The sequence below is a fragment of the Bos mutus genome, chromosome 21 (assembly GCF_027580195.1).
Source record: "Bos mutus isolate GX-2022 chromosome 21, NWIPB_WYAK_1.1, whole genome shotgun sequence".
Lineage (NCBI taxonomy): Eukaryota > Metazoa > Chordata > Mammalia > Artiodactyla > Bovidae > Bos > Bos mutus.
The window spans coordinates 44,629,615-44,641,884 of NC_091637.1; the positions used below are offsets into that span (position 1 = coordinate 44,629,615).

General features: G+C 40.1%; 1 protein-coding gene across 1 annotated transcript in view; it reads left to right on the top strand.

The window, feature by feature from the left end:
- PRORP (protein only RNase P catalytic subunit) overlaps window positions 1–11,690 on the top strand; it is a 137,960-nt gene extending 126,270 nt beyond the window's left edge. Inside the window, exons 7-9 of the mRNA XM_014477013.2 lie at window positions 4,154–4,302; window positions 7,498–7,693; window positions 10,268–11,690. Of these exons, the coding sequence (XP_014332499.1) occupies window positions 4,154–4,302; window positions 7,498–7,693; window positions 10,268–10,399 (477 nt within the window). The 3' untranslated portion in view covers window positions 10,400–11,690. The remainder of the gene's footprint in view (window positions 1–4,153; window positions 4,303–7,497; window positions 7,694–10,267) is intronic.
- Window positions 11,691–12,270: the final 580 nt, after the last annotated feature.

Genomic DNA, 12,270 nt, shown 5'->3' on the forward strand with positions numbered 1-12,270 from the left:
TCTTTATGATGTCTAAAGGATAATTCTCCAAAAACCAGAAGAGTAAACACAGATTGCAGCTTAATATTTGGTACAATTTCTGGCTTGGCTTCTGTTCTAATTTGGTTTGTCTCCAGTAGGAATAGATAAAGTTTTTTTTTTTTAATTCATAAGTGACATTACTCATACATGACTTACTTTTGGTGTAAACCTGAAAAGTAGTTCCTGAGCTTAGGGTAAAAATACAATTGGCTGAGCTACATGTGTTGGAAATAAGTGGGTAGGGATGCTCAGGAAGTAGAAAAGCTGCCTGAGAGGTGGGAGAGGGTCATGAGAGCAAGAGCTATTCTGAGTAAACCTAAATAGCAAGTGTAACTTCCTTTCCCTAGTCTTTTAACTTTTTACCTCCCCTCTGCAGTCTCTGGCACTTCCTGGGTTTTATGGACTGTAGATCTTCAGAACTCTAAAGCCTTTAGGATCTGACGTCTACAGACATTATAGAAGTCCTATGCTAGTTTCCCAAGCAAGATAGCTATGATCGATATTCCTCATTATAGGATAAGTTCAGGAAGGAAAGTTTTAGAAACAACCCAAATGTCCATGGACATGAATAGATAAAATGTTGTATATAGATACAATGGAATATTATTCAGCCTTAAAAATGAATAAAATTCTGATAGGTGTGCCCTGTCTTTTCATCTGATAGGTGTGCCCTGTCTTTTCATTGATGTATTAAAATCCTTTATATTTTATGTTGTTATTAATATGTTAGGCGTTATGTCTGCCATTTTATTTTTTGTTTTCTATCACCGTTATTTCCTATTTCTGTTTTATTTTTCCTGCCTTCCTGTGGGTTCCTTGAATTTTTCTTAGAATTCCATTTTTATGTGTCTATAAGTTGGCTTTTTTTTTAAAAAAATCATAGTGTTTTTGAATATGTATCTTTGTATAGCATTTTTAATGGTTGCTGAAAGCATCACATATGTACACACACACACACACACACACACATGTAACATCAGTCTGTTGGTGTTATCACTTTAACAGGTTTTCTGTTTTGCTAGACTTCATCTATTCTAGTCCTTTGGCTAGAGAGAACTGGCCTTTGTTGGTCTTTTTTTGTCTGCATCCATGGCATTTCCAGGTTGCTGGCTTCTTGATCTCCAAGTATAGGATATACGAGGCAAAAAGGAAATCCCAAGGTCCCTAGCCAGTCTGCCTTTTTATCTCTACAAAGTCTTGCATTTGTTTTATATATAAAACATCTGAGGGTTTTGGTTGTACATAGTGGAAGAAATAGGGAAAAGTACATCCACCCCATCTTCCCAGAAGTGGAAATTTCTCCCAGTTTTATTTTTGATCTAACATAGAATTAAGGTCAGTTTTCTTTTTCTTTACTATTCTGTCTATGACTCTGGGCCAGCCCATTGGATCCAGTCTTGGAATTTACCTCACAGGAAGTAGGCTCATAGCTAGATTGTTACAGAGTTTCAGGCAAATGCCTCTATTCCATCCTGTACACTCATCTCTCTTTCCTGTGTCTTTATTCTCCCTTGTTTGCATCATTACCAGAGAGCTGCCACTAGCAGAGACCTTTCAGCCACACGATGGTGCCCCAGAGTTGTTCAAGCTAACCTAAGCCCTTTCTGCTCTTCTTTGGGCCCCTGTCTTTAACTTAATATTAGTAAACTCAAGGCTATTTATTTAAACCGAGGTATAGATATGAGTGACTAAACACACACACACACAGATATGAAGACCCAGTTGTGTTTTTCTTTTTTCTTTTTTTTCAGTTGTGTTTTTCTTTAAGCCATGTCTTCTCATATGTATGGAATCAGTATCAAAAATTGGTTTTCTTTGGGGTTTTTTTGGTATTGAGAGTAACTTTATGGGAATTCATACAGAAATTTTTAGAAAGCAGTTGTCATTCCTTTTAATGAATTCAGTTGCCATTTTGTATCTGGGCTCATTGAAAATAATCTGTAATCTCAGCATAGCTTTAAGAAAGGAAGTTTATAAGTGCATTTAGAAAGAGATTCACTCTCAATGTTTTGAGGTGTTTGAATCCCTGAACTAAACTTCCATAGTGAAGACGTTTGATTACCAACCCAGCTTTTAAAGTAGTACCTTATAAGATTATATAAAAATGCTTAGGATAAATAGACTGGCAAATAGAGTTAGATCTTTGGGTAGTGAGGTTATGAGTGATTTCCTCTTTCACTTTTCTTCTTGCCTATCTTTTTCAAGTTTTCAGTAATAGAGGTAGGCATTTTCTATTTAAAAATAGAGGTATGCATTTTCTTCAGCTAATCAGAAAATGTCTATTAACCGTCCAGTATATGTGGAACCAGCATATACATCTTTCCAGGCTTGAGAGTTGGATAAGAAAATTATTAGGCACTCCCTCACTGAAGTCAGGGGCCCTATCTTTCGAAACTTTGTAAGCTATGATACCTACCATGTGCCTTATACATGGAGAGTTCTGGGAAATAACTATTGAGTGAACAGAAGCCATTACTCATAACTTTTTCTGGTTGTAAAGCTTTGGGTCAGAGTCCTCACAGTGGTATTGGTACACTTCTCTGCTGTCATTCAGTGGCCAACTTGTGTCCATTTGTCCATTCATTCTAGAACTAAGAATTAGAGATCCTATAACTAACTACTGTTTCCTAAAATAATAAGATTAGTAATGGAGTAGAATGGGTAGAATGGGCTAAAAATACATATAAATCCAAAGCATTAAATAGTACTTAAAAGTTTAGCTCTCGCTAATTCATTATTAGACTAACAGAGAGAATCCATGTGTGTTAGACTAACAGGTACTCAAGCAGTATTTGACAACTGACCAGATGAATGAAAAATTATTGAGTAAAGAATTTTAACTAATATCCTGAAAGTCTACATGGGAAGAAATTTATGAGTTAAGGAAAGCTAGGCTAAAATAAATGCCTTTCTAACCAAGACCCAAGAAAATTAAGGATTTCTTCAATGACTTTCAACTTGTGATTTTCATAGGCCCTGGAGTTTTTATAAATTATAGAACTTTTATATTTCTGATACACTGTTGTATAACTTAAGTTAAAATATGTTATTAGCTTTTACATATTATACTTAGTAATATTCATTTATAGCTTAGTTTAATAGGTTGTACATGAAAGTAGTCCATAGACTTTTACTTATGAAAGATTGAATGTAAGCAAGCTCACCAAACTGCAGGATTTACTAAAAATCCCTCTTTAAACTTTCAAGAGGAATCCATGTGCACACAAGACATGTGGGAAGTGGAAAGAATATGGGGTACATTTACTGAGTGGAAAATAAGCTGGAGGATGACAACTGACAGACCTTTTGAAGGAAAGAGGGATTTCAGTGAAAAGTAGCAGTCTTAGCAGAATCATGATGTGGAAAAGTTGACTGAAAATTCAGTATCTTCATATATACATATGGCTGAATCCCTTCATTGTTCTCCTGAAACTATCACAACATTGTTAATCAGCTATATCCCAATACAAAGTTAAAAGTTAAAAAACTTTAAGTAAAAAAAAAAAAAAGAAGTATCTATTCCAGCCATTTACAAACTTTTAATAAAAGAAGCATTAGTCTCTCAGTCGTGTCTGACTCTTTGCAACCCCATGGACTGTAGCCTGCTAGGCTCCTCTGTTGCCATTCCCTTCTCCAGGGGATCTTCCTGACCCAGGGATTGAACCCAGGTCTCCTGCATTGTAGGCAGATTGTTTACCATCTGAGCCATCCTTTATTGAAATAAAAATCTGTGCAGAATACCAATGTATAAGTAGACAAAAACTGAGCTGTTTGGGTTGAAACAGGGTTGGGAGTGTATAGGAACCAAACCCCATCCTTCTTACCTCTCTCCCAGTGGGCCCTACGGAACACAGTTTAAAAATAGCTCATCTTGTCTATGCTTAGAAACCTCCCCAGGTATCCCATGTAGCCTGGCAGGTGTTAGATAATCATTTGTAACAAGGAAGCATTTTCCTCGGGCTTATTTACAAAGATGGGCAATTACCTCTTACCAGAAAAGACTTTAGGAATGTTTTCTCACCTCTTACCAGAAAAGACTGTTTGACCCATTGAGCTTACCATCTGGGAGAATCACTCCCCTTACTTGAGATTCTTCCCTGACTTTCTTGGGGACTGGCTTTGTGTTTTTCAGCTCTTGAATGTGGTCTCTCACCTCGCCAAGCAGAATCTTCAAGTGCTGGTCCTGGGCCGGAAGCACATGTTAACGCAAAATTCCCGGTGGAGAAGAGTTGAGATGGAAAAGATGCAAAAGCAAGCCAGCTTTTTTTTTGCTGACAACATGTAGGTATTGAAGTTATTAAGTGAATTACACTAGGCTCCAGTCATCTGCTTGTTACCTGTTTTCTATTTTTAAAGTGCATGTGTGTGTGAGTATATATGTATACTCAGCCTCATTCCAAAAAAAAAAACAGGAAAAAAGATTTGAGGCAGCTTATAAAAATATAGTTTTTATAGCAGGATAAACTTAAATAGATGAAAAATCAGTTTAAAGAAGAAATAAGTTAAAGCCCAAATGAGATTAGTACACAGAATGCATGCCATAAATTCCATAAATATTTAACAAATATTTAGCAAATACGAGCACCATCTGTGTTCTCGGAGAAACACTAGTGAACAAAACCAAGTCCCTGTCATCTTGGAACGTAACGGTAGACAGGTAAACAGATAAACAGGCAGTGACCAAAGCTGTGAAGACAGTGAGGCAGAGTGGGGAGCTGGAAGGGGACTAGGTCTGATATCACGGTGGGTGAATGGAGAGATCATCAGGAAAGGCCTTGGGGAGGGTGCAGAGCTGAAGGGAACAAGTGAGTTGTTTGAGAAAGGACGAGAGGTAGTGGGAAGAAACTACCAGGCAGAAGGAACAGGAGGTGTTCAAAAGGCCCACCTTTTGAAAAAAAGACCACCACCAAAAAAGGCCTTCCCGGTGGTCTAGTGGCCAAGACTCTGCACTGGAAGTGCAGGGAGGCCAAGTTTGATCCCTGGTCAGGGAACTAGATCCTACATGCTAAAACTAAGAGTTCACATGCCACAGCTAAAGATCCTGCGTGTCACAACTAAGACCCACTGCAGATGGGGAGGGGGAAAAGAGGGCTGTCAGTCAGGAATGAGGGGAGCTGGCAGGCCAGCGTGGATGGTCAGTTCTGAGGTCGCAGAGAAGGCAGGGACCGCATTACAGAGGACCTCGTGGGCTCTGGATTTTATTCTAAATATAAAGGGAATGTTGTTAGGAGCTACAGCTTCCCAGGAAACCAAAGGAACGTGGAAAACATGATCAGCAAGGAAATACACAGTGTCCATAGAGTATGCAGAAAGTAGCTAGTCAGGATGAGCACAGATCTACAACACCGAGTATTAACTGTTAGCACGCATTTAGGTTCTCATACTGTTTATGCTGACAAAGGTTTATTTACAACTTAGCATGGATCATGAGCGAACCTCAGTCCTGAGTCTAGGTTTCGTTGGGTTGAATGTGATAACTTCAAGATTTGTCAGTATTGTCCAAACCGTTTGTTCTTTAAAAGGTCAAATGGAGGAATTCTCTGGCAGTACAGTGGTTAGGATGGCGGTCTCACTGCTGTGGCCCAGGTTCAATCCCTGGTCAAGGAACTAAGGATCCCACAGGCCAAACACTGCAGCCAAAAAAAAAAAAAAAAAAAAAAAAAGTCAAATGGCACTCAATGCATAAGGCTGGAAACTAACCCCTCCTTCAGATCCCAAATCAAATCTCATTTTTCTGTAGCTAAGTTCTTTTATTTATTCATGGAGTGGGTACTTCCATCTTTCCAAGACTCTAAGATAATAGTAATGCCCTTCCTTCAGTCATGTTAGGCAGCATTGGCTAAACCTGAGGATCACAGGCTTGAGAATCAGTCTACCCTGGTTCAGATCATGGCCCTGTCACTTCCTGTCTGGGAAGTGTTTCCCTTCTCTGTGTCTTCTTTTCTTCATAGGTAACCCTATGGGGATTCAGTGAGAAAATACTTGCAAATAGTACATGTGAAACTCTTGGCACAGAACCAAGTACATGGAAAGCATCTGTATTTGTTGCTGTCACCATCATCATTATTTTTCATAGGTAGAAGAACTGAGTAACGGTAGTGTTATAACCAAGAAGCCTGTTGGAAATTGGTCTTGTGCTTGGTTTGGAGCCTGTATTTATTGTATATGCTGAAATTCCAAACCCAGTGGTAAAGATTGATTCAGCCACCTTCTATGGCTTTGGATTTGAGTGTTTAAATTTTTAACATTAACTCTGTTTGCCACTAATGTGCCAAAGAAGCGTGTTCAAACCTAAACTAGGGAGAATAGTATAGTGAATGCCCCCGTGACTGTCACTCAGCTCCCGTAACTACTCTCATTTGTTAATGTTGTTCCATATAACCCCCACATTTTTTTCTTTTTCCTGAAGATTATTTTAAAGACAGATTCCAGTTATTTTATCATTTCACTTGAAATTGAAATACTTCAGTATAAGGTATCTTGTAAAGGCGGAGAAGGCAATGGCACCCCACTCCAGTACTCTTGCCTGGAAAATCCCATGGACAGGGGAGCCTGGCAGGCTGCAGTCCATGGGGTCTCGAAGAGTCAGACACAACTGAGCGACTTCACTTTCACTTTTCACTTTCTTGCATTGGAGAAGGAAATGGCAACCCACTCCAGTGTTCTTGCCTGGAGAATCCCAGGGATGGGGGAGCCTGGTGGGCTGCCGTCTCCGGGGTCGCACAGAGTCGGACACGACTGAAGTGACTTAGCAGCAGTAGCAGCATCCTGTAAAGGATCCACTTTGGGTCATTTGGATCAAGGTATACGGCTTAATCACATGTTGCCATCTGAATCTCCTGAGTCAAGATAACTACTGCTGTTTTTACAGCACATGTATTCAAGTACTCACTACTGATGTTGGGGGCTCATTGGAGACTTTGAGCTCCTGGCTCTTCTCAGACTGGAGGTACCTTTGGGTGCTGATCAGGATGGCTACCCAGAAGCTACTTGGAGATACCAGTTTCAGCTTTGAGGTTAGCCCCTTACTTTTGTAAGAAAGTGTGCTCTTGCCCTGTTAGTATTATGAATGTTTCTTGAATTCAGGTGAAGAAAGGGGTAGGGGAAAGATGTGCTCTGTAGTGGATGAGGCAGATGAGGAAAACTCCATGGGGACACAGAGAACCAGCTTTTAAGTATAAAGAGAGAATTACTGTTAGAATTCTCCGTTCTAGTGGTAGAGTCCAGTTGAACTGCTAAGAATCCTAAGCATTAGCATTCCTTTCCCTGTAGCTGTCCATCTGTTTTCTCGATCATGTTGTCTACCAGCTGAAGACTTGCAGGTAGTTCATAAATATCCTTGATTGATCATATCAGTTAAGAGCAAAGAATACTTCTGAGGAAAGTAGAGAAAGAAGTAAACAGCATGGTGAAGAATGCTGTTCTCTGCCTCTTTGGACGTGTGTTTGATTGTGTCCATTCTTCTGTCCGGCTCAGCTCTGAGGATGATCCGTTCCTTCTGTATGCCACACTGCACTCGGGAAACCACTGCAAGTTTATCACAAAAGACCTGATGCGAGACCACAAGGCCTGTCTGCCTGATGCCAAGACCCAGCGCCTGTTCTTTAAGTGGCAGCAGGGACATCAGCTGGCAATTGTTAGTAAGCATCCAGGAGCAAAAATAACCTTTCAGGTATGTTATCCATCCTCTCTATAACATCAGCAGAGCCAACTATATAGTAAGAATGTGACATAGTCCAAGAACGGTGCAACTAGTTCTCCATGTTTTGTTTTTCATAGCTTTAGTTTGGTATTTCGAAGAAGGCAATGGCACTCCACTCCAGTACTATTGCCTTGAAAATCCTATGGACGGAGGAGCCTGGTAGGCTGCAGTCCATGGGGTTGCTAAGAATTGGACACGACTGAGCGACTGAGCGACTTCACTTTTCACTTTCATGCATTAGAGGAGGAAATGGCAACCCACTCCAGTGTTCTTGCCTGGAGAATCCCAGGGATGGGGGAGCCTGGTGGGCTGCCGTCTATGGGGTCGAACAGAGTCGGACACGATTGATGAGACTTAGCAGCAGCAGCAGCAGCAGTTTGGTATTCGGAATTAGCCAGATCCTAAAAACACAGAGTCTGCCAGAGCAATGTTTTCCTAGGCCAACCCCAGGTTAACTGACGTATTGAAAACCCCTGAAGTGTCATCAGTTGTGACTTCAGTTACGTTATCAGTTACAAATCCCTATATGTGTTTTTTATTTTCCTATTTATTTGCCATAGCTCAAAATTCTGTCTTATGGCTCATCATACTTCTGTTCTGCTGAATAATTCTTTTTCCTGTTTAATCCACTTTTGTGGCACAGTCTCAATTGAGTTCTTTTTTGATTCTAGTTGAAATACCTGTAAGTACAAGGATGTCTCTTGTTTAAAAGCAAAGAGAAAATCTAAAGGCAGTTTACTACAGAAAAATACACTGCTGCTGCTGCTGCTGCTAAGTCACTTCAGTCGTGTCCGACTCTGTGTGACCCCATAGACGGCAGCCCACCAGGCTCCCCAGTCCCTGGGATTCTCCAGGCAAGAACACTGGAGTGGGTTGCCATTTCCTTCTCCAACGCATGAAAGTGAAAAAATAAAGTGAAGTCGCTCAGTCGTGTCCGACTCCTAGCGACCCCGTGGACTGCAGCCCACCAGGCCCCTCCGTCCATGGGATTTTCCAGGCAAGAGTACTGGAGTGGGTTGCCAATATACTAGCCAATGGTAAATACAGTCCAGGGCTCAACAAACAGACAAAAACAGCATTTGTAGGAGATACGGTATCAAATGATACCACAGAAATGCAGTCAGCAGAAACAGTATGGGACCTGGTTTCCTCAACAACAAAAAACTGCGAGAAAAATAGAGTTGAAAAGAGAAGGTCTAGATTGTAAGAGACTTGAGAGAGAGTTTAGGCAGTCACAATGTAACAACCTTATTTCAATTCCTATTCAGACAAACTATAAAATATAATTGCACACATATAATAATTGGAAAAATGTAAACAGTAGAAATTTGATGATGTTAAGGAGTTGTTAATTCTTAAGTATAATAATAATATTCCTTTTATATTTACAAAATAAGTTCTTATGTTTCAGAGATACATACTGAATTATAGAAAAAATGATAATCTGAGATTTATTTCAAAATAATCTGAGGGGTTTTGGATGAATGGATTAAGTAAGATTAGCCATGAATTTTGATGATTTTTGAGGCCGGGTAATGGGTATATATGAATTAATTGTGCTGTTTCTTTATTTTTGTATATTTGAAAATTTTCTCTGTTTCATTCAAAATCATTAAAGACAAAAAAGGAATATACATTTTTTTTTCTTATAGAGATCTTTAACCTTAAAAATGAAACCTCCCCAAAAAGGAACTCCTAACAATAGGGTTCTTTTTTTTTTTAATTGAAGTATAGTTAATTTACAATGTGTCAACTTCAAGTATGCAGCAGTAATACAATGGTAGATATATATATGTGTGTGTGTGTGGATGTTTGTATATGCGTATGTATATATATATATTCTTTTTCAGATTCTTTTCCATTACAGGTTATTATACTGTTTATCTTTCTCTGTGCTATACAGTAGGTTCTTGTTGTTTACCTATTTTTTTTTTAAGTGAGGAAGTCCTTTTTTTTCCTTCTTCTTTTTTCCTTATTTTTGGCTACACTGGGTCTTCATTGCCGCACACAGGTTTTTTCTTAATTGTGGAGAGTGGGGGCTGCTCTTGTTGTGGAGCACAGACTCTAGATGCACAGGCTTCAGTAGTTGGGGCACAGGGGCTCATTAGTTTGGCTCTTGGGCTCTAGAGCGTGCAGGCTTCAGTAGTTGGGGCTCAAGGGCTCTAGAGCACAGCCCTGCAGTTGTTGTGCATGGGCTTAGTTGTTCCTTGGCATGTGGAATCTTCCCAGATGAGGAATCAAACCCATGTTCCCTGTACTGGCAAGCAGATTCTTTATCTACTGCACCACCAAGGAAGTCTTCTCTTTTATATGTAGTAATGTGTATCTGTTAATCCTAACTCCTGTTTTACCCTCCAACCCCCACCGTTCCTACCACCAGGATTCATCTTCACAGAGCTGGCTGCTCTTTGAAAATCCATTGTTAAAGTAAGACAAAGAATACATCTCTGAAGCAAACTAAGAAATCGTCAGAAAAGAAAGGGAAATGGCCAGATATTCCTATAGTGTTGTTCTCAATGTGTGGTTCCCTTTTTAATTCAACAGCATATTCTCAGCTATGACACCGTGGTGCAAACAACTGGAGACTCGTGGCACATACCTTATGATGACGACCTGGTGGAAAGATATTCCTACGAAGTGCCAACCAAATGGCTTTGCCTTCACCGGAAGACGTAAAGACTCTTACCCCATGCTAAGCTTGTGTCTGGGTGTCCTCCTGGTTGGCATCAGAGCTCTTAAGTTGATGCTTTTTAGAGCATTGCTTCTGTTCTGTTTGATTCAGTTTTTCCTGTTTGGTCCAGTTGGTTTATATATCAATAAGTTGACTTTTTAATTAAATGAGATATAATATCTTTTCATAACTCGTTGCATTTTTCCCCCTAACATTTGTTAGGATTTGAGGCTTATCTGAAGTTGGGGAACTCAATACGAAGTTATGCCTGCATTGGTGTATGCTAAGTCACTTCAGTAATGTCCGACTCTTTGTGACCCTGTGGACTGTAGCCCACCAGGCTCCTCTGTCCATGGGATTCTCCAGGCAAGAATACTGGAGTGGGTTGCCATGCTCTCCTCCAGGGGATCTTCCCAACCGAGAGATCGGACCTGAGTCTCCTCCAACTCCTGAATTGCAGGCAGATTATTTACTAGTGAGCCACCAGGGAAGACAGAGTGATGCCTACCTTTCTCTTATTGGGCCAGCCATTCCATTTACATGGGCAGCAGGGTCTTCTGGTATCCTTTTTGGTGCCCTTCCAGGTCCATCAATAGCAGAACCAGTCCATCTGCTGTTGGGCTCCAGGTTATTTGTAAACCCCTTCTCCATTTCTGGTATTATCTCATCCTCTACATGTTATCTCCTACCCACACTGAATCACTTATGATCCTCTGATGAACTGGCTCAGATGTCAAAGGCTTATTAGCAACTTTTACTTAGTATCCAATGATTTGGGTTGGAGGAAAGGGGGCACTTCCTTCTTTTTAGACTATGATCATTTTTCTTCATCCTATAATGCCTTTTCAGGATTAATTCAGGATTTTGTGAATTCCATCGGGCTTCCCTGATAGTTCAGTTAGTAAAGAATCCACCTGCAATGCAGGAGACCCCAGTTCAATTCCCGGGTTGGGAAGATCCACTGGAGAAGGGATAGGCTACTCACTCCAGTATTCTTGGGCTTGCCCTGTGGCTCAGCTGGTAAAGAACCCACCTGCAATGTGGGAGACCTGGGTTCGATTCCTGGGTTGGGAAGATCCCCTGGAGAAGGGAAAGGCTACCCACTCCAGTATTCTGGCCTGGAGAATTACATGGACTGTATAGTCCATGGAGTCGCAAAGAGATGGACACAACTGAGTGACTTTCACTTTGATTAATTCCATCACTTGGGATGAGGGTTTTCTAAATCATATAGATTTGTTTCATTTCATCAAGTTTGGCTTACTTTACCAAAGTGAGTAAATTTTCATAATTGCGTTTCTGTTTTACTTGCTTGCTCAGCAGTGTATTTTTCCCCCTTTTTTGGCAATGTACTTCTTGATTTTAACTGAAAAAATTCATGTCTGCAACACTACAACAGATTTTTCCTTATACATACTATATGATTTCATATTCAAGAATAGGCAAAACCAATCTATGCTAGAAAAAATCAAAATAGTAGTTGCCTGAGGATAAGGGCACAAGAGAACTTACTTTGTGGGGGTGATGGAAGGTTCTGGGTGGTGCTAACATAGTGTATATAATGTTAGTCAAAATTCATCACACTAAACACTTAAAATTGATGCATTTACAACATAACTGAAAAAAGTATATTAGCATTAAAAAGTTATTTACGTGAAATGAACAGTGACCTAATTTACATAAGACCAGGTACACAGATATAAGTAGGGTATATATTATGCACAGGGAAACAATCCAGGAAAAACAGAGGCAGGGATGTTTGATCTCCTTACCCATTATTGGATTCAACACTGCTGCCCCCAGAGGAAGGAGCTCTCCAGACGAGGGTCTGATAAATTGAGGGCATTGAAAGATGTTAAGAGTCAGAATGCTCTCA